At 40.7% G+C, this 26,525-nt stretch overlaps 1 protein-coding gene across 1 annotated transcript in view; it reads right to left on the bottom strand.

The window, feature by feature from the left end:
- Positions 1 to 5,130: 5,130 nt before the first annotated feature.
- PARP9 (poly(ADP-ribose) polymerase family member 9) overlaps positions 5,131 to 26,525 on the bottom strand; it is a 32,413-nt gene continuing 11,018 nt past the window's right edge. Inside the window, 8 exon segments of the mRNA XM_079922599.1 lie at positions 5,131 to 5,822; positions 13,429 to 13,603; positions 14,217 to 14,308; positions 14,311 to 14,352; positions 18,120 to 18,485; positions 21,246 to 21,309; positions 24,311 to 24,511; positions 25,795 to 26,022. Coding sequence (XP_079778725.1) covers positions 5,452 to 5,822; positions 13,429 to 13,603; positions 14,217 to 14,308; positions 14,311 to 14,352; positions 18,120 to 18,485; positions 21,246 to 21,309; positions 24,311 to 24,511; positions 25,795 to 26,022 — 1,539 coding nt within the window. The 3' untranslated portion in view covers positions 5,131 to 5,451.

Raw genomic sequence — 26,525 nt, 5'->3', positions numbered from 1 at the left:
TGTTTATAATTCCAGAAGATTGGAATTATCTGTTATTTGAAGATTTGGGAGAACTCACTAGTTAAATCATCTTAGCCTGTTGTATTTACTTGTTTACTTGTTAGGAAAAATTTTAATTACTAATTCAACTTATTTAATAGATATTAGAAAATTCAGGATTTCTAGTTCTTCAGTCAATTTTGGTAAGTTGTTTTTTCTAAGAAAATCTGTATTTTGTCTAAATTTTCAATGTATTAGCATTAAATTGTTTTGTCTATTTTTTTAAATTTTTGCAAAGAAACTGCTATTGACTTTATTATTTTTCTCTGTTGTATGTTTTTATTTAATTATTTTCTGTTTTTATTCAAGTTTATTTTGATTTTCTTTTTTTTATTTTTTTAAAATTTATTTATTTTATTTATTTATTTTTGGCTGTGTTGGGTCTTTGTTGCTGCTTGTGGGCTTTCTCTAGTTGCAGCAAGCGGGGGCTACTCTTTGTTGCAGTGCGCAGGCTTCTCATTGTCAAGGCTTCTCTTGTTGCAGAGCACAGGCTCTAGGCACATGGGCTTCCGTAGTTGTGGCACGCAGGCTCAGTAGTTGTGGCGCACAGGCTTAGTTGCTCTGCTGCATGTGGGGTCTTCCCAGACCAGGGCTCAAACCCATGTCCCCTGCATTGGCAGGTGGATTCTTAACCACTGTGCCATGAGGGAAGCCCCTGATTTTCTTTTCTTACCTTAAATTGGTTACTTAACTGATTAATTTATGCCTATAGATTTTCTTAATATAAGCTTTAAGTTTCTATAACTTAAGTACTATTTTAGTTTTATGTCAAAAATTGTATTAGTAATATTTTCATTAACATTCAGTTCTAAATATTTTCCAATTTCTGTTAAGTTTTCATGACCCATGAGATGTTATTTTGAAGTGTATATCTTATTTCCAAATGTATTTATTTTTAAGCTATTGTTTTTTCTTTATTGATTTCTAAGTTAATTACATGATGGATGATGGTCAGAGAACACAGTCCAATAGAGAATATCTTAAAAGTGTTGAACTTAGAATATGGTCAATATGTATAACTGTTCTGTGTATACTTGAGAAGAATATATATATTCTCTAATTGCTGGGTGGAGGGTTCTGTATATGTTCATTAGGTTAAAACTGTGTTCTTCAAATCCTCTATAGTCTTGCTATTTTTTTTAACTGAGTGTCTGCTAGGTCCTGAGAGAGCTGTGTTAAATCTCTAAGATAGTGGATTTGTCAGTTTTCCAGTAATTCTGTCAGTTTTTGCTTTATGTAGTGTGAGGCTATGTTATTACCTCAATTACCATCATTATATGCCTATCATTATATCTATCCCCAGTTAATTGAATCTTTGGTTATTGAGTAGTCATTTACCCCTAATAACATTCTTTAACTTAAGGTTAAACTTTGGGATTTGTTTGTTCTTATTTTTCTAATTCCTTAGGTGTAAGTTTAGATTGTTTGAGATTTTTCTTGTTTACTGAGGTAGGCTTGTATCACTATAAACTTCCCTTTTAGAACCGCTTTTGCTGTGTTCCATAGATTTTGGATCATTTTCATTTGTCTCCAGGCATTTTAAAATTTCCTCTTTGATTTCTTCAGTGACCTATTGGTTGTTTAGTAGCCTATTATTTAGCCTTGATATGTTTGTGTTTTTGGCAGTTTTTTCCTTGTAATTGACTTCTAGTCTCATACCATTTTGGTTGGAAAAGGTGCTCAGTATGACTTCAATCTTCTTAAATTTACTGAGACTTGTTTCATGGCCTAGCACATGATCTATCCTGGAGAATGTTCCATGTACACTTGAAAAGAATGTATAGTCTGCTGCTTTTGGATGGAATGTTCTATATATATCTATTAATTCCGTCTTGTCTAATGTGTCAATTAAGGCCAATGTTTCCTTATTGATTTTTTGTCTGCATGATCTGTCCAGTGATGTAAGTAGGGTGTTAAAAGTCCTCTACTATTATTGTACTACTGTCAATTTCTCCTTTATGTCTGTTAGTATTTGCTTTATGTATTTAGGTGCTCTGTAGTTGGATTTTTAAAATCCAATCTATCTGTGACTTAACTAGCAAGTTTAGTTCAAATTACACATATTATGATCACTTACGTATTTGGAACTATTTCTTCCATTTTGTGTTGTCTCACTTTTTTTCCCTCTGATTCTTTTTTTCCGTCTTCCCTGATTTGCCTTTTTTGGATTTTTTAATTCTTTTTTTTTTTTTAATTTTTAAATTTTTGGTCTACTATTTAGAAGTTAGGTGCTTTACTTCTCTTTTAGGGGCTTCCCTTAATAATGCTAATCTCTTGAATGACACAAGGACTTTAAATCCCTTTAACTATTTAACTATATTCATTAATCCAACATTTTACATGGTTCATTTTTTCAGTATTTTATTTCAGTCTTATTTTATTCCACAAATTATTAGTTGTTTATAAAGACAGTGATTGTTTACCATTTACACATTTACCATTTTTTTGTTTACCATGACTTCTTGAAGCTTAGATTTTTCTTTGTTTTTTCCCTCCTCCCTGAATTATATCCTTTAAATTTTAAATTCCTTAAGTAAGAGTTTATCTTTTGTTGGTAAATTCAGTCTTCAGTGGTCTGAGAGTGTCTTTATTCAAGAATTAAGGCAAGGGCTTCCCTGGTGGCGCAGTGGTTGAGAGTCCGCCTGCCAATGCAGGGGGCACGGGTTCATGCCCTGGTCCAGGAAGATCCCACGTGCTGCGGAGTGGCTGGGCCCCTGAGCCATGGCCGCTGAGCCTGCACGTCCGGAGCCTGTGCTCCACAACGGGAGAGGCCACAACAGTGAGAGGCCCGTGTACCGCAAAAAAAAAAAAAAAAAGAAAGGAAAAAAAAGAATTAAAGCAAAATAAAAGCTTAGCTAATTACAGAATTCTAGGTTAACAGTTCATTTTCCTCAGCCCTCAGCAAATGCCTTCAGGCTTCAGTATTAGTTTTCTATTACTGCCATAACGAATTACCACAACTTTAGTGACTTATAAAAGCACAACTATACTGTCTCACAGTTCTATAGGTCAGAAGTCAGGCATAGGTCTCACTGGGCTAAAATCAAAGTGTTGGCAGGCTTCTCTCCTTTCTGGAAGCTTTTGAGTCCATTTCCTTTTTCACTCCAGGTGTTGGTAGAATTCAGTTCCATGCAGTTTAAGAACTGATTTCTCACTTTCTTCACTGATTGTCAGAGGCCACCCTTAGCTCCTAGAAGCTTCTCACTGGTCCTCGCATCTCAGAACAAGCACAGGGCATCAAATTTTTCTCATGCTGCCATCTCTTATGTGACTAGATTGGGCTGACCTGGATAATCCTGGTTAATCTTCCCATCTGAAGGGTAACTTCATTTTTTTTTAACTTTTTATTTTATATTGAGGTATAGCCAATTAACAATGTTGTGATAGTTTCAGGTGCACAGCAAAGTGACTCAGCCATACATATACATGTATCCATTCTCCCCCAAACTCCCTTCCCATCCAAGCTGCCACATAACACTGAGCAGAGTTCCCTGTGCTATACAGTACGTCCTTGTTGGTTATCCATCTTAAATATAGCAATGTGTATATGTTGATCCCAAACTCCCTAACTATCCCTTCCCCTGACCCTGAAGGGTAACTTTAATCACATCTGCAAAATGCCTTTTGCCATGTAAGGTAATATATTCACAGATTCAGGAGGTTAAGGTGTGGACATCTTTGCAATGAGCAGAGGGAGGACATTATACTGCCTACTGTCAGTCTAGTTGTCATTCTTTTGTACATAGCTTGACTGTTCCCTCTGCCTGCTTTTAAGATCACCTCTTTGGTGGCCTACAGTTTCATTATGTTTCTTGGTATGGGTTGTTTCTTTTCTTACCCTTGTGAACACTGCCTCTCCTCCATTATCTTTTGACATCTCTATTAAACATATGCTAGACCTTTCAAATCAGTCCTCTCACCCTCAGCTCTGTACCACAGCCTCATGCACAGGCGTGTGAACACCTCAGCCCTCATGTCCAAGCTCCATCCTTGAAAACACTCCATGGCCATTCTTGATGCAGACTGTGGCATAGTCTGCCCTTGGGAGAGAGACCCAAGGAAGAGTCCTGGAAGTAGACTTGAAGCTGTGTAGGCGGGAAGTTAGAGTTCCAGGTACCTAGTGGGTGGCTTAGAAGTGAGGTGCGCAGGTTCCAAATGGACACATTCTCTTGACCTTGTGCATTCCTCACCTTGTGGAGATGGGCATGGCCAGAGGAAGGTTGAGAGTGAGACCCTCTCAAACCAGAAGTCCAAGGCGGGACTCCTCTTGCCCATATTCAAGGGCAGTAACATATGAGACAATAAACATGCTTCTTTTAAGATGAAGAATGCTGGCTAAGGTAAGATGAGGAGGAGGAAGTATTCTAGACAAGAGGTTGAGGATGTGAAGGTCAGGGAAGTTTGGAAGTATAGAGAGATATTGATTTCAGAATAGGAAAGAGATGCATGCTGAGATTAGCTGGCCACTACATTGCAGAAATCTGAAGTCAAATATGGCCACAGTCACAGTAGATTCAGCCTTTTTAAGAGCTCGCTGCACAGAATACTCTTCCAACTGTGTTCCCAATGTGCTGCGTTCCTAATTTGCCTATCTTAAAAATTCTTCAGGTCTCAACTTGAGTTTCACTTTTTTTTAAAAGGACTTCCTCCCAACCCCAGATTAATTTATGCTTCTCCTCCTTAAATTTTTCCAAAGAATCTGTAATTCCTCTTTTGTTATACCGAGTCACACTTGTTAAGTTGTCCATAGCTGCCTTTCTGATTATTTCGGCTGAAAGCTTTAGGAAGACATTTGTCTTGTCCAGCATCGTAGCCCCAGCACCAAGAAAGTGACTGAAATACATACATCTGGTGACCAAGATCTATTTGGTGAATTAATAATTTAGCCTCATGGTGCCTGAGTGGCATTACTTGAAATAGCTGAATCCAAAAGGGGTAGCAGTAGAATATTGGCCGTCTGGTGTCCTTCCACTGCAAATAAGTTCATTTTACACATAATTTTCAGAGCCAGTTACTTTGACAAAGGTGATTTATTTTGATATATAAAGCACTTTATAAGATTCTCTGGAAAATCTAAAATCATCTTGCCGTCTTAATATGTTACACTATCATCATTTTACAAAATAAAAGGATTGGATTATATACTGGAAAATCTCTTCACTACATGTAAAACATTTTTGCTATTGCCTATGGTAAAGAAGATAAAAGGACAACTTGAAGGAGAGGGAGAGGTCCTAAGAGTGTTTTAGTTGTTATCTACCCACCCCAACCCCAAGAGAGGAAGACAAAGATGAAGGCGCTAAGATGATAGTTTATTTGACATATTCAAACCACTCTTTGAGTCACTGATGGTCATTATTTGGTTAGTTCCTCCAAAGGAAGGTCATACCTGTTGTTAAAATGATGTGGAGGTTAATCAACAGAGCTGCCACTTGAGAGTTTCCTCCAAGGCTGCTGTGGAGACAGCATCATTTGTCCTGAGTAATCCTGTACATGACTTTGGATGCAAGTCCACAAATACTGGGGCACAGCCTGTGTGTCACTAAAAACGACAAAGGTTTCAGGGCTGGAAACATTGTCAACCACACTGTCATGGCAGTCTACGGCTCCAGGATGCAATGGTGGGGGAACAATATTAAACTGATGACCCTTGCAGAAGGAGCCTGTGAGTACTTCGGCCTCAAACACATAGATCAGCTTATCTGTGGCGGATGTTTTCTTGATCTGGTGTGCTATGTTTTTGAGGTTCTTGGTGAAGTATATTCCAGCTCCATATTTTGGGTCTGATAAGAGAAAAAAAATTAAAGATTATTATGATCTGACAAATCACATTGCCTATTTGGGTACTAAAATGTATTCACTCCCTAGTCCTCCAAATAATCACCACTTCCTGCTCTCAAGTCCCTGTGTCTGTAGCAAAGACACCCAAAGTTGTTCACTTGTGGCAAATTAACACTAATATCACGAAAATAATGATAGCTTACATCTTAATATACCATTAGAGTTTATAGAGGAGTCTATGATTTACAAAGCATTTTTACATTGATTATCTTCAATTAATACGTGATTTGGGTAGGATCTCCATATAGCATGAAAAATCTGAGGTTCAGTGAGAGTATGACTTAAGTCAACTTACCAGCCGAGCAGCTAATAAAGACAGCATAATGTAGGGAAGGTTCTGTTTCTATTAGAACATGGCCTGACTTCTACAAGCTGCAAATAAGGATATGTCTAGAACTCTTGAGAATAGAGCTAGTGAAAAAAGCATGTAAGAAAGGCAAAGTGTCTTCCAAATTCATGGACAGCATTACACGAAAAATATGTCAAAATAAGGGGAATGCTGAGCATATGAAGTAACGTTAGTGTGCATGCTACACTGTTCAGGAGGAGACACTCTGGATTTTGGGGACACAGACATCTGGTTACTAGAGGGATATTCTCTACTGTGGGGCAGGGATAGGTGTGGTAATACCAACCTCAAATAGGAGGCAAAGATGAGACTTGGTTCCTCATCTACTGGCGCTTAGTCTAGGGATTTTTCCCTGTTCCAAAAGCTAATCCAAATAGATGAATCTCTAACTGAGGGATGTCAGTATTGACCAGACAGATGGAAGGAGCATTTGGAGGGTTCTAGCAGCTTCCCTGGTGTCCCTGAAATCACTCCATATAATCATTCACCTGCCCCATTAGTTCTGGCCCTTGAGACACACCCCAGTGAGGAACAGAAACCTCTCTAGATCTGAGGCTTGAAGTCACTTTACTGGGTATGAGCAAGTGTCCTGGGCCTGGACACAATGCAGGGCACTAAAACTCTGCCCGTCTGTTAGACAGCATGGCTGAATATTAGAGAAAGAAAAGGTGTGTCCAGTTCCCTGAACCTCAGCCACAGTTGGAGGCCGACCCCGTCACATCCCAACCCCTCAGCCTGACTTCAGACCAAGCCCTGAGGCAGTTACTGAATGAACCCTGTCACAGAAAGACTCCTAAGGCTGGACTGAGCCTAGAACAGTTTGGGCTCTGGTCCATGTCCTCCCCTCCCTACACCCCAGCCCACAGTGGCCTGTAAACTGGGAACTCTGCATCCATACACATAGACAGGTCCTGGTTTCAGGGTGGCATCAGTGGGGCCATGGACACTGAGAATGGCTATCAGGCTTGGGGCCAGTCCCAGAGCAGGTCAGTGGGGTGCAGGGAACCACTGAGAAGCAGCATGAAGGCTGGGGCCAACAGAAATAGGCAGTGATCACCCAGAGCATGAGCCTGGCAAAATAGCCCACAGAGAATTTCTACACGCTTTTGATCTAGGTCCATGCTCACCAGGAAGTTTTCCATTCATCAGGCATCCTTAATACTGTGATACAAGGAGGATGTGCCCTATTCCAACCCCTGGAATATATGCCACACTGATATATATGCTTGTCATCTGTCTTCTCTTCTCTGGAATATTAAGAACTCTCAGGAAGCTGAGGGCCAAACTCTGGTCCTCAAGATAATAATCCCTGCTTAATGCCCTCTTTACCCCTATTAGAGGGGGAAAAAAATGAAAACTTCTTTGAAGCCATATTCTCTCTCCCTCCTTCCCTTCCATTCTTCCCTCTCTCTTTCTTTACATTTACTTGGGACATAACCAAACACTGTTTCAGGTTCTAGAGCAGCACTGAACAATAGAAGTATAATGGAGGGCTTCCCTGGTGGTGCAGTGGTTGAGAGTCCGCCTGCCGATGCAGGGGACACGGGTTTGTGCCCGGGTCCGGGAGGATCCCACATGCCGTGGAGCGGCTGGGCCCGTGAGCCATGGCTGCTGAGCCTGCGCGTCCGGAGCCTGTGCTCCGCAAGGGGAGAGGCCACAACAGTGAGAGGCCCGCGTACCGCAAAAAAAAAAAAAAAAAAAAGAAATGTAATGGAAGCCACATATGTAATTTTAAATTTTCTACTCGCTGCATTAAAAAAGGTAAAATTAATAATACATTTTTAACCTATTATATCTAAAATGTTATCATTTCAACATGTAATCAACATAAAAATTACTGAGCTATCTTACATTCTTTTCTTTGGCAGTGGTCTGTAAAATCCAGTCTGTATTTGATACTTACAGCACATCTCAATTCAGATTAACCACATTTTAAGTGCTCAATATCCACATGTGGCCAGTGGCTACCACGATGGACTTGAGCTTCAAAAGTGGCTAAGACATGTTCACAAAGAGAACTCCCCACATGTAAACAGATAAAATACAGTACAATTTTATGTGGCAAGAACATATTTTGAGATAAAATTCAAAGATTTCTTTTTTGGGGGTTTCTTCTTGCTCCTCGTTCCTCTACCCATTGAGTTCTTGCTACTTATCACTTCAGAGGCAAAAAGAATAAAATTTAGAACAAACTCAATTGAATATACATATATATGATATATACATGTATGTATACATAAATGACAAAATTATTTTTAATCAAGCAGAGAATATAGTCACAAAAGTCTGGCTTTCAGAGTTAGGTTCTCTGAGAGAGAAAAAGGAGTTTTTTTGAAACAAAAGGCTAAAAGCCTGAAGGATTTAGAGCATGGAGTTTATACCATATATGAGAGAGGAAAGAATACAAGATATTCTGAAGCAGTTTTCTTACTTCAAGATAAAAGTTTTGGGCTTCCCTGGTGGCGCAGTGGTTAAGAATCCGCCTGCCAATGCAGGGGACACAGGTTCGAGCCCTGGTCTGGGAAGATCCCACATTCTGTGGAGCAACTAAGACTGTGCACCACAACTACTGAGCCTGTGCTCCAGAGCCCACGAGCCACAACTACTGAGCCCACGTGCCACAACTACTGAAGCCCGCACGCCTAGAGCCCGTGCTCCGCAACAAGAGAAGCCACCGCAATGAGAAGCCTGCGCGCCACAACAAAGAGTAGCCCCTGCTCGCTGCAACTAGAGAAAGCCTGCACGCAGCAACAAAGACCCAACTCAGCCAAAACTAAATAAATAAATAAGTTAATTTAAAAAAGAAAGATAAAAGTTTTTCCTTCTACCTGGTAGTAAGAGAAGAATCAGAGAGGACATGACTAGAACTCTTGGGGACTCTGAGAACTTGCTCACTTTACTGCCTCACTCCCTTGAAAGAGCCCTGGGAGCCAAGATGGAGCAGAATAATAGAAATCTCAGAGAAACTGGGGGGACTTCCACAGCAGAAGGGACCATTGCCTGACCCCGCTGAGTGCAGCCCCTCACCCAGCCTGGCACTTGAGTGGAAAGTAGCAATGGCTGGGAAGATGTCCAGAACAGGTGAGGACAGCCCCCCGCAAGAGCCCGCATTTCAGCTTGGAGGATGAGCACACTCAAAAGTTTCCTGTGCTGCAGGAGGCGCACAGACCTGGCCGGGAAACGATTTCCCCCGGCATGAAAAACAGAGCAGCCTGTGTAGACACTACTTAAGAGCAAAGGGCATCGGAAATTTAAGTCTGGGAAGGTGCTAATGACCAAAGCCCAGGGTGGCTTACCTATCAGAGGACACTGGGGGCAGAGGACAGATGGGGGGCCATAAGCTAGACCACCCTCCCCACAATGCCTGCCCACCATCTAGAGCAATCTCAAGGATATTAGGAGAAGAAAGGGCAAAGCCTTGCAGGAACTGAGTTTAAACACCAAATGGGGACTTCCCTGGTGGTCCAGCAGCTAAGACTCCGGGCTCCCAATGCAGGGGGCCTGGGTTCAATCCCTGGTCAGGGAACTAGATCCCACATGCCACAACTAAGAGTTCGCATGCTGCAACTAAAAGATCCCACATGCCGCAACTAAGACTGGATGCAGCTAAATAAATAAATAAATAAATATTTTTAAAAAACCAACCCAAATGGACTAAGAAAACTCTGAAAATGACTGAGTTCATCCTGAACTGTCAAGATGGAGTTTTCCATATCTGTGGACATGGGCGCATGAAAGCTAAAGTTCAGTTATAGAACCATAAAGAAAACAAGTCCCACACCTGAGATGTGTGGAACTGTAAATTTTTGTACTTGTTAGATTTACAGATGTAACAAAGCAATGAAGGAAGTACAGGAGCACACAGGGAAGCAACTTGCTGGGCCTGCAGGAGCTGCAGAAGGTGTCAAACAGGAGATGCCATTTGGACTATATCTTGAAGAAGGAAGAGGAGTTCGCAGGACTAGAAAGGGTGAGGACAGAAGGCATTCCACATGGAAAGGCACAGAGGCATGAAAGCATACAGCACGTGTTTAGGAAGCTCTAAGAAGTTCACAGCTAGTGTGTTGAGGAATATAGTAAGCGATAAGCTGGTGAAATAACGTGGGTCCAAGGCCTTAAATGCTCTGCTAAGGAGTTCGGGTTTTTTACCTTGTAGGCAACTAAAAATGTAGATGTTAAACGGGCGTGTAATTTTTTAGCATGCTAATTCTAGTAGCAGAGTAAAGGACAGGTCAGATGGTTTTGAGGCAAGGAAAGGACCAGGTAATGGTCTAGGCTTAGGGGAAGATGAACTAAAGCAGTAGGAACAGAGAGGTAAGTCTGGACTGAGAATTTTATTGAGAATCACTAGAACTGCATGACTGCCTCAATATGAGAGTGAGAGAAAGGAAGGAATGGAGGATGATAAAGTTTCCAGCCTAGGAGACCTGGTAGATGGATGGGGGTATTAGCCAGTTTAGGGAGTATGGGGGGTGGGGTGGGGGGAGCCCCTTTCTTAAGGAAAAGTATGGCCAAGAAAAGCGTTCAGTTTGAGGTGGCTATGGGACATCTAGGTAGAGATGTCCAAAAGACAGAAATATGGGCCTGTGGGTCCGGAGAAACGTAGGGGGTTAGAGTTACAAATTTGCAAGTCATCACCATAGAGGTAGGAGTTGAAGTCATGGGAATAGGTATAATCACGCAGGGGGACATTGTAGAGGAAAAAGAGCGAAGGTTCCTTCAGAACTCCAGAAAATACCAATATTTAAAAAAAGGACAACAGATGGACTCACTAGATTATAAATTATAAGGGCAGGAACTCTATTTTGTTTCACTGTTGTATCCCTCCCACCTAGCAAAGGGCCTGACTCTTAGAATGGTTTTCAATAAATACTTATGGAATGAATGAATGAATCCAATAAAGAAACTGCAAGCAGGCACATTCTTGCTGCATTCATCCAAGTCTTACAAGCAAGAGATGAATTCAGAATAGAACTGGCTAGAATGCAAGATAGAAAAAAATAAATAAAGCTTTGTTAATAGAAGCCCCCTCTACCAGCACGTGGCATCTAAGTTTACTGAGAGTCCCATAATTTGGAACCATGCAGGTGTGAAAAAGCCAGGAGCCTTTACACTCCAAATGAAAACTAGGTTAAAAAAAATGAGTTTGCTCAGTGGTGACAAAACTGATGTCTCCAGGGTTTCTCAGGCACGTTCAGTTAAACGTTCTCACCAGACACATTGGCACAGGTCACATTATGAGTATTATCTCCCCACTGAGTCTGAATTGCCTGAATTCCCTCAAGACAGTAGCTGCTAAGCGAATGGCTAGGGAAGTGGGCGGAGCACAGAGGCCAGTAGGTAAAAGACCAGAATCTTGAGGCTTAAAGACTAGATGGAGACAAGATATTTGGCTGGGTTAAAAAGACACAAACTTGACCAGAAACAAACAGGCCTCATGCTGCTTAGTTTTTAAAGGAATCGTATGGTTGAAAAAAACTACAAGTCCAGCTATCAGTAGCCTGGGAGCATTCTAGATCCCTAGGGCAATCCATAGACCCCTGGTAGGCAGTTCACCTAGAAATGACCAAGGGCGGCAATACGTAAGGAAGATTTTTCCCAGAGTGCAAAACAAAGGTCTTACTCCACTCCCAGAATAGAATACTATACCGGTCCAGCAGCACGTGGTTAGTGGTATAGACCAGTGACTTGTGTGTTTTCCTTTCTCCCCTTTCGAACTGGGAGTTCTTATTGCGGTTTTCCTGCTCCCTCGCATATCGTTGTGTAATGAATGTATTAGGAAAATTACCTTGCCTTTAAGCTTTAAGAAAGTACTGTCTGGACTTGAGGCTGATGATAAGCTAAGATGAGACTTTGTGACAGTCTTCCTTGGGAGGATGGTGTGTGTCTTAGCTACTTGGGGAAGAAACATGTGCACAGATGTTGGGTAGGCAATTAGCAGTGTCTACCACAGAAATGAAAAGAGGGCACTCGCCGGATTTGAAAAATATGAGGATTGTGATGTTCTTAGAGTAGTTTAAGTCGAAATAGGAGGGGCAGGGGTGGAGTGCAGAGATGCCAGTTACAATGGGTTTAGGAGCAAATGGAAGTCGTGAATTTTTAAGATTTTGCCAGTGAAAGGATCATACTGATCATCGCTTTCCTGGTTACACTCCAAGACTTCTTGGTGGGGATTCATTTATCAATTTTTACCCCCAGGTGAAAAATTGTTCAGGTCCAATTTTTACCCTGGGTACTGCTTATGTTTTCTCTGGGGCAAAGAGATCATTTCCAGACCCCTTGCTTTCCAGAAATCAAGCCTTGGAGTAGGCTCTGCAGCAAGGATCATGCTATGTATTTGAAAGGTGAAGATCAAAAGCGACATATTTAATGGACCAGGCAAAATCAAGCTGCCTCGCTAGTATCCTCCATGATGATTACTAAACTTCTTAGCTTCTTATGGAGAGATTTAAAAGAGAAAATATAGCAGTAAAGTATGAAATATTTTTGTACAGCTGAGACATAGAAGCAACTACACGTAGAACCCCCATAACTAAGGTGATGCCTAATTCATTCGCTGGCAGCTACTGGAAATGAAGAGGATGGAAGAGAAAAGACCAGGGCTTCCCTGGTGGCGCAGTGGTTGAGAGTCTGCCTGCCGATGCAGGGGACACGGGTTCGTGCCCTGGTCCGGGAAGATCCCACATGCCGCGGAGCGGCTGGGCCCTTGAGCCATGGCCGCTGAGCCTGCGCGTCCGGAGCCTGTGCTCCGCAACGGGAGAGGCCACAACAGTGAGAGGCCCACGTACCGCAAAAAAAAAAAAAAAGAGAAAGAACCAACTTTATTATATTCAGGAAAATGCTCTTTTAATTAAGGGAGGAAGATTGTTTGGTAGTGTTGATAATAATTTCGTTGAGATAAGAAAAAAAAAAAGCTCCAGGGTGCTCTCTGCAGATAGGACACAAACACAGAAAGGGGAAAAACAGTGAACTGTAGCTCTTACTGCAAACACTTTCATCAACATAAAAGCCACCAGCCACAGTATACGTGAAGGAAAAATTTTAAATATGACCCTTTCCAAATAACTTTACCACTAAATCCCAGCTGTAAATGACCCCCTTACCAAAGCAACAAATGCTGTTAGTGGTGAGTCATCTGCTGATGTCTGCTCACCAATTCCCGCATAGAGTAACCCCGATTATGAGGGACTGACACCTACCGCAGGGCACGGAGTACATTCTGTGAAAGCCGACTCTGCATACCATTTTGCAGAACTGGTGTGGGACTTGCTGAAACAACCTGTGGCTCACAGGTTTCCCATGGGTTCTCTCTTCCATCATTTTCTTCCTTCTCTGGAAGGCAGCCATGAGAAGTGCATTGTCTACCTTCTCCACCTACAGCCCAAGGAAATGAAAAACTGAAAAAGAAACTGGAGAACTGCTACTTAAATTGCCTGCTACTCTGCTTCAAAAATAAAGGCACTTATGTGCATATTACTTTGCATGTGATTTGCTTTTCACATAAAGTTGCTAAGAGTCTCTCCTGACCCCAACCCTCTCCTATTTTGACTTCTATCTCTTCAAAATTCCCTGTCCCTCTTCGATAAAAATTCCCTGAGCAATCACTATGTGATAGCTGGTAATGAAATGGTCAACTGCAGACACAGTCTTTGCCCTGTTAAAGCTCATAGTTTAGTGAGAGCTAAAAATAGGTAAATAATTATAAGTGTGATAAATGCTATTGCGTTTCTTTTATTTTGCTTCAAGACAGGCAGATAGCTTATCTCTGAGTCTTGGTCTATGCTTCCGTACATCCTGACATCATTTCTACCACTTGATTCCAATTATACCTCTCATACCTGCCCATCCCTGCCCTCCTTTCAGACTAATTCCTAGGATTCCAGGTCATTGAGCAGCTAGCTTAGAGACATTAGCAGGGGAGTTCTTCTTTTGGCTGTAGCACCAAGTGAGAGCAGATAAGTCAAATTCTTCCCTTAATTAAGTATACCTTTATAACCCACAAACCACAGTCTTCAAACTGTTTCTTTTGATCCTGAATTTCTCGAGTTGAAATCTTCAGGCATTTCAAAAATGCATTTCCTTCATTGGATTCTGGTTTTCTGGTTGCTGATCAGTCTGCTGCCCTGAAAATGGGTAACATAAAACTTTGTCTCAGTGCTCTGTGAGAGGGAAAGGTTTGTAAGGAAATTAAATGAGGGAATTCCCTGGCGGTCCAGTGGTTAGGACTCAGTGCTTTCACTGCCGGGGCCTGGGTTCGATCCCTGGTCACGGAACTAAGATCCTGCAAGCCGTGCCACGTGGCCAAATAAGTAAATAAATAAATAAACAGAAATTAAATGAAACAAATTATAAAAACTTGGAGGAATATATAAGCAGTTTAACTTGTATGCCTCATATGTTTAGGACATGCAAGGACAGCTATAATACCATGAGAAGTCATAGGATAAAATAGGGGGTTAATAAATCTGTCCTCAGGACTTCCTTGGTGGTCCAGTGGTTAAGACTCCACACTTCCACTGCAGGGGGCTCAGGTTTGATCCCTGGTCCAGGAAGTTCCAGATGCCGCGGGGTGCGGGTAAATAAATAAATAAATAAAATAATCGAGCTCAAGAAAAAAGTTACATCCCATGGGAGGCAGAATCTCCCACAGAATAAATAAATAAATAAATAAATTTGTCCTCAGATGATTTGGATTATGAAGCTGAGGGGATAAGAGAAAAAAGAGCATTAATATATACTCCCCCCATCAATGCTGTAATGATGATATATAGTTGTATTGCTAATAGGAAATGTTTGTATTTCTAGCCAGGATGCCAATCAACAAAAAACATAAGCATAAGAAAATGTTAAGGGGTGATGGAAAATGGTATGACATTTATGTAATACTTCAAAGTTTTCGAAACAGTTTTGTATCTCTACCTCATTTGGGTATTACAAACCACCACTGAAATAATTAACACAGTTTTACAAATAGGGAAATTGAAACTCAGAGAAGTTAAGTGACTTGCTCAATATCACAAAGCTAATAAGTACAGATCCAAGATTATAAACCTGGCTTTCACCAGTGCTTTCTGTAAGGGGCAAGGCAGAATATTTAGTATATATGTTATTCATAGGCCACCCAACCAAGAAGAACAAAATTTGGAGATTAATAGTTTGTGGTGTCATGTCTTTCCTCCCTTCCTTCCTTTTCCCTCTTTTTCTTCCTTCTTTCCTTCCTTAACTTCTTTCCTACTTTACATTCAAGGGACAACCTTTTATTGCCCAAAGGAGCTCCTTCCTGGACTAAATACACAGATGGACATATGAAAACACCAAAAAAGGCTTCTTTTCTTTCAGTTTACTTTCCATTTGACTTAAGACCAAGTATACTAAAATGACCTAATCCCTAGCACATTATCTAATTGAGTGGGCTCAATTTAACCACAAAAAGCAGATGATAAATTCAGAGAAACTTATAGAGGGCCAAGCTGTAAATCCAGAAAGCAGGAAAGCAGGAGGAACATAACTCCATAGCAGAGGAACACCAAAGCCAAGACATTTCAAAGAGACTGTAAATTAAATCTGGAGAGCAATAGCTCACATTTATAAAGTATAGTATTAGAGTTCAGTTCTCTTGAGTTCAGCAAACATTTACTGAGCTCCTATTACATGCCAGGCACTGAGCTGGGCACCGGAAACTCAAAGATCCACGAAGTCCTGCCATCAGAAACACTCACCGGGAAGGATTAAAAGAGAACCATAAAAGAGGAGCATATGCCTAACTTCTATTATTTAAAACATACTGTTCTGGTGGATAGCTGATGCTCCCTGTAGTAATAACTCATTTGAAAATTACCCATTTTGGGTTTGCCCAGTGGCGCAGTGGTTGAGAGTCTGCCTGCCGATGCAGGGCATGCGGGTTCGTGCCCCGGTCCGGGAAGATCCCACATGCCGCAGAGCGGCTGGGCCCGTGAACCATGGCCGCAGAGCCCGCGCGTCCGGAGCCTGTGCTCCGCAACGGGAGAGGCCACAACAGTGAGAGGCTCGCGTACCGCAAAAAAAAAAAAAAAAAAATTATTCATTTTGTTAATGTAGATCTTAACCTGATTAAGAGGGGGTGAGTCTCTATGAACCTCTGAAACGCTGCTGTAGAATAATATGCTTAGTCATCAACTGCCAAAAAATGCCACCTTGCAGCAGAGCAAGGGACTTAACATGACTAAATTGCCAACAGCTAGGAGAATGGGCCAACTTTACGAATGCAGTTAAAGTAATGCCACAAGCATTACAGGACATCAGTGTTATTTTCTACCTTGTTCTCTTGAGAAGTGTCAATGTCAGTTTAAACACCCACATTCACTATGTTTTAAGAGCTAAGTAGAAATCATAATCTTGGGTCTCATTCTTAAGTATTGTTTTTGTCCATGTTTTTTGACATTGGGTTTTCTGTGGACTATGGATACAACATTTATTGCAAACTCCCACTCACTTCGACCATATCTGCCTGAACTATTTTTACAAACACATGGTGAAAATAAGACGTTCTCTGAAGTTTTACATCTGAATTTTTGCACTAAAGTCACTCTCCATGTTACAACCAGTGATCTTTCTAAAATACAAGTCTGACCTTGTCTTTGCTTAAAATCATTCAAGGCTCTCCATTTGTTTCAAGAAAAACTCTGAATACTTTCATGTGATTTATAAAGTCTTGCATAACCTAGGCCCAGCTATGGTCTGATTTCTTGAAAGTTTCTTTCTTTGCCTTACTAACTCCTACCTATTCTTCACTTCTCCATTTGTGACACATCCCCTGAGAAGCTTTCCCCTTACCTCCCAAGTCTGGGTTAGGTGCCTCACCTAGTTGTTTCCAGAGCACTTTCACCTTCCTGTTCATAACTAACCTGCTTACCTCTCAGTTTCCCCAGTTAGATTTTTTTTTTTTTTTTTTTTTTTGCGGTACGCGGGCTTCTCACTGTTGTGGCCTCTCCCGTTGCGGAACACAGGCTCCAGACGCGCAGGCTCAGTGGCCATGGCTCAAGGGCCCAGCCGCTCCGCAGCATGTGGGATCTTCCCGGACCGGGGCACGAACCCACGTCCCCTGCATCGGCAGGCGGACTCTCAACCACTGCGCCACCAGGGAAGCCCCCCAGTTAGATTTTGAGTGGGAACAATGTTCATCTTATCACTGTATCCCAAGCACCTAGCACAATGCTTCACATAACACGGATGCAATACACATTAGTTGAATAAATGAAAGAAATAAGCCTCAATTTCCCAAGACAGTATTTTCAATGGTATGATCTCTCAATTAGCTCTAGGGCTAAGTTGAAAGGATCTCTCCAGACCCAAATTCCCACAGTCATCCCGATGGGTTTTGCCCCATTGAATGAGTGATACTTGAGTGGACCTCACAGTACCAATGAAATTTACTCTGGTGGGAAGGCTCAAAGTAATTTTAGGGCTCCTAATGCTGTCAGCAATAAATAATTGCAATAAAACTCTATTAAAGAAATGAATTAAGTAAGTGGAATGTGTCTGCATTTGAATGCTCCATCTGCAGAATTAGGGATGTACTTTTTTTCCCTAGAGCCTGGTCTTGGGTTATCCTGGGCTTTCCTCATAATTGCCTCTTAGGCAATCCATGTCATCATCAGTAAACCCAATCGTGTGTGTGTTTGTGTGTGTGTGTGTGTGTGTGTGTGTGTGTGTGTGTGTGTGTTCATTTACTAATAATTAACCCTGCTGGTAGAAAGAGCCAAAAAACGGTTATAAAAGTTATGGCCTAACAGACCCAGCATGGTTTGCTCTCTCTCCTCTTCCATTCTATCTCTCACTCACTTACACACATGCACGCTCACGCCCAAAAGTTGGAAGGGCTGACTTTCCAACTTAATTGAAAGTTACTCACCTGACAAGCTCCAAAGGATGCGCTCCTTTTTTCTTGCCATTTCCTCTTGAACTTCACACAGCATTAGTTCAATGTTCATAACTGCCTTAAAGAGGTCAGCCTGGGCTCCTTTAATCTCTAACTGTGCTTTTCCCGGGCTGATCATCTCTGAGATAGAGACACATGAGGTTTTCTGAAGCTCAGACAAATAGTCATGTTTCTTTTTCCCGAGGTGGAGGATATGCATATCCTCAATGATGTGGTAGTCCTGGAGGGTCAGTATCCTCTGGATCCACGCTTGGGCCTCATCTATCTTTTCCTGATCGGATCCCATCAGATTGAAGACAGGAAATCTATTTTCTCTCTTCTCTCTGGTCCCCTGGGGGACTGAAAACACTATCATAAGCAACCACAGAAGGCAGGTGGGTTTTAAACCAGTACAGAACAAAACACCATAGCCACTGTTTGCCCTGAGCATCCTTAGCAGTAGCAGCCTCAATTAAGTACCTACCTCTGAGAGCTTTGCTGGGTACAAAGAAAATCTAAATGTATAGTTTACAGTCTCCTTGGGGACACAGAGTTTAGCTTATCATGTCTTGCCCCTGCTGTGTTGCATTTGTCAATTTACAGATGAGTTCACCTTGTAATCTCATCCTGGATGCTAACCAACTATTATTTCTTGCTGAATGGGATTTTCCCTAAACTCTTGTTACCACCAGGTTTAAAATCAAATATCTCTGAAAGCCATAGATAAAGCCAATTTTTGAAAAATTGGAAATTATCATAGTATAATGAAACAAAGAAATACCCATAATTTCACTACCTGGGATTCCTTTTTATGTCTTATCTGTATATGACAGGACATTTTGCACCTCCACAACCAACATTTGGAGTTTAGTGCTGCTAAACAATGGAATATTACAGCAATGAAAAGGAGTGAGCTTTAACTATACGGATAAATCTCAGAAACATACTTTGAGGGGAAAAAGTAAGTTGAACACTTAATATTTCTAGGCATTATTCTAAGTGCTTTACATGTATTATTTTATTCAATTCTCACAATCCTATGAAATACGTACTATTAGTAGGACCCATATTACAAATGAGGAAACTGATTCAGAAAGTTACTAAGTAACATGCCCATAGTAATAGGACTTGTAAGTGGTGGCCAGGGAGCTGGTAGGTGTGTGGGCAACCTGACTCCAGTGCTCATACAATTCTGCTTCCCAGTGAGTGATCTCAGGACAGTAGTGGTCATTAGCATCTTTTCCCCTGATTATAGCAGTTGGGTGGTACCAGGAGCTATGAAAAAGTACCAGGACATACCTAAAAGTAGGAGGGGGAGAATGGCCTCCCTCTGGTAACAATAAAAGCCAAAGTTTTAGACAACAGTAAAAAGTGACAGAGATTCTTATATTGATGACATACTTTTTAAAAAAACGCTTGTTCTGCCTGGGAGCTTATATTATTTTTAGGAGAAAATAAAAACAATGCATGGTGATATTTCATTTATCCATCATTATTAGGAAAGAAGAGTTGTTCTTCTAGGTAACTAAATTATTGAAATCACTCAAGGAGTCTCTTCTAGCACCAAAACATAATTCACTTTAACTATTTATTAGTTAAATACTTATAATAGAAACATACTTCCCTGCCTTCCTAAATAGTTTAACTTTTCCTTAACAATCTGAGATCATCGTCATTAATCATTATTAATGTCTGTTACTGTCCTGTACTATAATTCCTTTATCGATGTCCTCAAAAATTACTGAAGTAAATGGCAACGCCTGGCCCCATTTTTCAGATTAATGATATAGGGACATTTGTATGTTCCTCTTGCATATTATCCTCTCCTAAAACTCCTCTTATCTAACTTCCCTAGAGTCACTGTGGTTTCCCAAACATGCAGTGCATTTGTTTGCTTCTGTGAGTTTTCTTCACTTTGGGTGCCCTACCCCCACCAACTCTGGCCATTGAAAATCTTGCCATCCTCAAAGCCCAACTTAGAACCATCTTGTCCATGAAGCCATTCTTGCTCCCTTCCAGTCAAAGGGCATCTCTCCCTCTTCTAGGCCAGCTTGGGAGTCTGTCCATCCTCTCATTCATTATTTATCCCCTGGCATTTGTTTAATGCTTCGTAATTTACAGAACATTTTTACATAATCTCCAGTTATCCTCACAACAATCTCTCATTATCACCATTTTACAGATAGATAAATAGGTTCATAAGAGGTGCAGTCACAGGCCAGAGCTCTTCAAGTTCCCTCTTCTTCATTTCCAACACTGCTGGACACTGAATGTCCAAAAGTGAACTCTTCTAATAAAGGGTATAAGCAAATCATTTCGACCCTAATAGAAAATAGCCTAATAGTTTCTATTGCTGGTTGAATGTCTGGTGTTCTTAACATCTATAGAACACTGTGGATTAAAAGACTATTTCAGAAGTACACATCCTAGTTGTCATGACACAGTTCCATCTCAGTCCACTCAAACTCCTCTACAGGAATGGAGTTATAAGACAAAGTTAATCCTTCTCCAACAACTACCAGGATTGGTTTAATCCAGTGATCCCCAGACCTGGTTCTGCAGCGAAACTGACCAGGAAGCATTGAAAAATATACATGTTTGGCGTAGACCCAAAGTTCCTGAATCAGAATCTGTAGAGTTGGGCCATACATATTTTTGTTTGTTTGTTTGTTTTAAAGTTTCCATCACAATCCCAATGATTACTCAGGTTTGGGTAGCATTGGTTTAATCCACTTATTATTATCTGGTATTACTTAGATGTATTTTCTATGATTACTAATAAGTAACCCCATTTAGATGGCACTCCATTCAAATCAGAAAGCGTAACTGGCTTAGTAAGCTTATGGAAAAAAAAAAAATAGACATCTATTTGTGAACGAACTACCCACACTGTGGATTACCTACTTCAACTTAGCTTCTCTCTGTTCATATCATGAAACTAGACTGAGCAAAAACAGAATCATGGTCAGGTATAGAGCACATTGGTATCCAGGCAGGAGCACAGTGAAACATGTTTGGCTTATTTATTCATCTTCTCCCCTCCATTAGTTCGGATGATCAAGAATAAAATGAGCCTATGATGGTAGACTCTATTTCTAGATCCGTGAGTTTCTTACTCACCACCAGGGTAATTGTTGAGACCCTGCAGCTTCAACTTATTCTTTTCCATTTCAGTGCTGAAAACCTACAAGAAGCAAAACAGAGACGAGAGTCCTAAGTGGGGCTTTTAGCCACTGTCATCAAAATCCCTCTCTCTGCCTACACTCACATACTTGACCTCATCCACTCTTTCATCCCCCATTTCCACTGCCACAAATCTAAAGCAGCCTTTAGGAAAGTCCTCGGGAACAGCAAGTGCGGCACTGCACTCTATTAGAACATGTAGGGGAAACAAGTATAGGAAAAATGGAAAAGAAAAAACAAACAAAAACACCTTAAAATCTGGCATACAAAAAAGGAGAATGTACATCCCAAGGCAAAATATCATTTCTTCATTTATTCATTCATTCATAGATATTAATGCCTTGCTAATTGCACATTAGGCACTGAACTAAAGCTGTGGATATGTCACTGAAGAAGACACAGGAAGATGCTCTTGTAATCAATAAAACAAATTCATTTTAAAAAGTGATACGCACACCATGCTTTGTTTGTAGATTAAATAAATGATCAATTCCTGTAAAGTGCTTATAATTGTACCCAGCATATTATAACTATTCAATATGTTAGCTATTGTTATAATTATTAGTATGTGACAGTCTACACACAAAGATTTATGTATATTGCCAGGTAGATCGTTTAACATAGTATCTATTTGAAAAAACTCATCTCTCCTAGGGTTTGGAACCACCACGCCCAGGGTCTTCCTTGTTTAAAGTTGATGCAATTGGCAGTAATTCTTCATTGAAAAAGATGGTAAATAACGTAGTAAAGACTACATTTTTCATTGCATCTGAACTTTAATAATGAAGTTTCTTAATCTGTAGTACTTTTTCTTCATAAATTATATTTGCAGCTGCTATTTACAGAGCAAAAAAGCCCTCAATCTTACCATGCTTATTTAGTACCTGGAGAGGTCATAACAAGGAGGGACTTCCCTGCCCTTCAAAACAAATGACATAACATTATCTGCTGATAAACAGACTAATAACAGCTGCCAAACACAACATGGATAAAAATCAGTTCTCTTACAAAGTCACTTCAAAGTCAGTGTGTGTCGCAGGGTTAGAAATCATTTAGGCAAGGCTTTCGAACTGAATGTGAAAGAAAACTGTAACTTAATCAGTATCAATAACATAGAGGGTGTGGATAACAAGCAGACAGGCTGCAAGTAGTTTGGAAAAGTAGATCCAAAGGACAAGAATTTGGCAGTTTTTCCAGCTCTGTCCACGAATGACTAACACCTCATGTGAGGAATGTGTTCCTAGTAAGGAGTTCCTTTTTCTGAGACGTGATGTCTGGCACAAGGTAGATATGCAATACATATTTGTTAAATAACCAAATGAATGACTGTTCATGGCCTTTTACAGATACTCAGTGGCACCCAGGACCCTTATCATCATGAAATACGAGTGAACACAGTATTTCAGTCAGCTGGGGAGTTATTTACTCATTGTCATCCATGAACTGGAAATTCATGAGTGTGTGAACATAAATATCACTTTATTGTGAGCTCAGTATGGGTTGGTCTTCCTGAGTCAGGTCCACTCTAGATGCCTGACAAATCCATTTTCTGGAATGTAGGGACCTTGCCAAGGTAATGCCCCCTGTGAAGAACTGTGTAAGTTGCCCTCTGATCTTTCTGAACATACACCCCTCATTGAAAGACTTATTTAGGAAGAAAAGATGTGCTTAGCAGAAGACCAGAGGTGTACACATATGTGTACGTGCACGTCATACCTCCACATGGATATAATGTAGTGTTAACATTGAAAAAAGCCTGAAGGAATGGTCAATGTTCAGGGTATAACATAAGTTACTTTGTAAGATAATCTTCTCCTTTGAGTTACAAAACTGAAAGCTGTATCATCTTTCAAGTTATTTTTTCTGTGGTTTTGCTTAGTGGTTCAGAACACAGGCTTTGGGGTCAGACCAACAGACACAGGTTGGTATCTTGGCTCAGCCACTGGATTGGTGAGTACATATTAACCTCTGGTCCCATTTGTAAAATGGAGATGACAATAGTGGCTTCATCATGGGACTGAGGGGAGAATGAAGAGAGACAGCCTCTTCTTGGCACAGTATCTGGCTGATGCAACTCATGGCAACTACTGTTATTATTAGCCCCTGGGGGAGCCCTCAGACTGTGGTTGATCTTTTCTGTATTGTTGAACCGCCATTTACATTTCTGTTTGTATGTTGAAGAGAATGAGAGCCTTCTTTTCTAGTTGTGGTTCATTCCTCTTACAGGGATGTGGTGCTTTATGGACAGTCCAGAGATGTACTCAGGGCACCTATCTGGGCCCAGTAACAGTCCTCTGCTGGGGGCGGGGGGAGGACTGGTGAACTTCTTTCGAATGACAGGATGTTTAATTTTGTCAAGAAGGTAAGCTACTTCATTGGGTAATTCACCAATCTTTCAGGTCAGCTGTGGATGAGACAGTGGTGTACTGGAGCTGGCTTACACTGGCTCATGAGACCCCACTGTGAACACCTCTTTCCAATTCCTTCTTCAGTGATGTAACATGGAGAGCTTGACATCAGCAATGGAAATCAGTAAACACTACAAACCTCCCTGTGTCTAGTGAGGCAGCAAGAGGAATAAGAACCTTTACACTTGTTCCAGAAAAGAACAAGATAGAACAAGTCTGTTTCCTTGTAGGGAGAGAGAAAATGGCAACCACCCACACGGAGACAGCCTGGGAGGTGGGAAAGAGAAGGGGTAGGAGTAGGGGACCCCATAAAACTAGGAGGCTCCTTACCTTTAAGGAGCAGAGGGAAGAATAAATGCCAATAAAGGACAAAAGAGAAGCTAGGTAGTGAGGTTAACATGGCTTGTACAATGACATTCTTTACTAGGTCAGAAGTGAGCAATTTATAAAAATTAAATTTCACCAAGTTAGACCATCACCATGCTGTACAGCACTTAACAGGCCCCGTGTCTTACTCTGGAGATACTAAACAGATGTTGTTGAGTGAATGAATGAACAAACGAACTGAAGTACATTTCTAAGACATTAACTTACCTTATATAACTGCTGTTCTTTTGGGAAGATCACAAACTTTACAGTTAATTGTTGCAAATGGTGTCTGGCAAACATTAAAACTTCATTAAACATAATCTCTGCTGCTTCAGAGATTCCAGTCCCAAGGGCAGGAAAGGAAATGGAAGTTATATTTAGCTCAAGGCATTTTCCCAAGCATTTCTTCATTGCAGTTTCCAATGTCTGCAGGAAAAACACAAATTCAACATCAGCCTTGAGTCAAAAATAAGACTTCACTTACCCCTTAATCCTGCCTGTATTTTACAATGCCAGCCTCCACTATTCCTCAGGGCCATGTCCATCCCTCCTCAGAGGACAGGAAAGGTACCACTCCATAGGGGACCCATTATAGCTATAAGGTTAGATGATGAGAAATGAAAGGGCTCAGAAAGTGGTCCATTTTGTGCCATTCAGTACGTCTGAGCATCGTGATTTCCCTCAGTTTATGTAGCCTTCTCCCCAGGTTAGAGAGCCAACCTTCAGTTTATCCCCACTTACCTGCCACTTCTGGGTCAGAAGAGCTTTAATAAAAGGCTTTATTTAAAGCTCTAAATAAAGAGCTTTAATAAAAGGAGGTAAAGGTTAAAGTAAGTAAGCAACATTTATTTAATGTCATTAAGATCTGTTACATAATTTATTTTTGGCAGATTTACACTTCCATCAATGTTTCAACATTCAAACTGAATACTAATGTAGGAAGGTTATCTAATAACCTTCCTACATTATACTAATATATATTATCCTAATTACATATACTAATTACACTAATATATATTAGTTATACTAATGTAGGAAGGTTTTACTAATGTAGTAAAAACTGAGGGGTAGAGAGTGACTGGAGGACCAATTTGGGATTTGAGGGCTCTCTAAACAAGAGAAGACCAGAAATGGAGACAAAATAAAGATAGACAAAGTTAGAAAAGGGGATTAAGTTTCCCTCTCTCCACTTGTCAGTAGGTTCCCCCTATTCTTTAATGCATGCAATTTACGTCCCTCAGTTGTAGAGTCAGGCAGAAAGCTAAGCTCCACCACAGGCACAGACGCCACAGGCGATAGATTTGACTGGAATGGTATTGGAAGGGAGATCCAGGTACTCCTGGAATTTAACAGATGGCAGGAGATATGGAGAGGCTGAATCCCAGGCCCACTACTAAAAGGCCTACAGGGTCACTGGGTGCGCTGACGTGAACAAGTGTGCAGACTGAGGGAGCCCTGATGTTTCTGTGTCTATTTGCGGTAGGTCCACTTAAAATTTAGACATGGGTTAGGTGATATTTTAAATTAAACTTCTTAAGATAACTTGTGACAGCAATACCTGTTTAGTGTTTCAGGTATTCACAGGAGTACTAGAGAATGGGGATTATTCCACTTGACAATAACATTTCATGAATGTAATCACAGGATGGAAATTCAACAGACAACATAGACTCTGGAGATACAGAAAGATAAATTTATTTTGACCTTACCAGTTTTTGTTCAGAATATCCTGAAGGCCACAACACATGGTATACATATTTGCAGGGCAATTTAAATCCTTTTGTGACCAGTACCAACTGGGAATCTAGTGGTGTGTTAGTCATATTTTGGCTAAATTCCCTTTCTATTTCATCTCCTGCTGCTTGTAGAATTGATTTTGACACAGATGTAGCTCTAAGACCACCATGTGTATATACAGAATTAACAATTACATTCGTCTGAAAAGGGAAAAAAATGAACAAGATTCAGTGTTAAATTACTTTTTTTTAAATGACTAATTTAAATCTTTATTTCCCTGAAGAGCTTTGAAAAATACATTTGAAAATCCTAAATCCACAGAAATATCACTTAATAATGGATATAAAATTTCCAAAGCGTGATCATTTGACTGCCATGAATCTGTCTGTCCTAGTCACAAATTAGGTAAAGTATGTAGATGATACAAGTTTTATTGCAAACATCTGTCAGCCCCTTGCTGGCTTATACCCCCAATATCCCAGATTCACAGCATTCTCTATGATTTGTTTTAAGCTTTATCCATAAGTGGTTTCACTCTCTGCCCCACTGTCATCACTTTTTGCTGTTTCTATGTGAATTTTCATTTTGTCTTACAGAGTGAAAATAAAATTTCTCAGGCAGTTTCTATCCCCTAAAGTTTGTGTTTTTTAAGGTAAGTAGTACATGGTGAAAGAAAGCACAAATGGGACATAAAAGTCTTTGG

This window comes from Stenella coeruleoalba (genome assembly GCF_951394435.1).
Source record: "Stenella coeruleoalba genome assembly, chromosome: 5".
NCBI lineage: Eukaryota > Metazoa > Chordata > Mammalia > Artiodactyla > Delphinidae > Stenella > Stenella coeruleoalba.
This window is presented reverse-complemented; position numbering and strand designations above follow the sequence as displayed.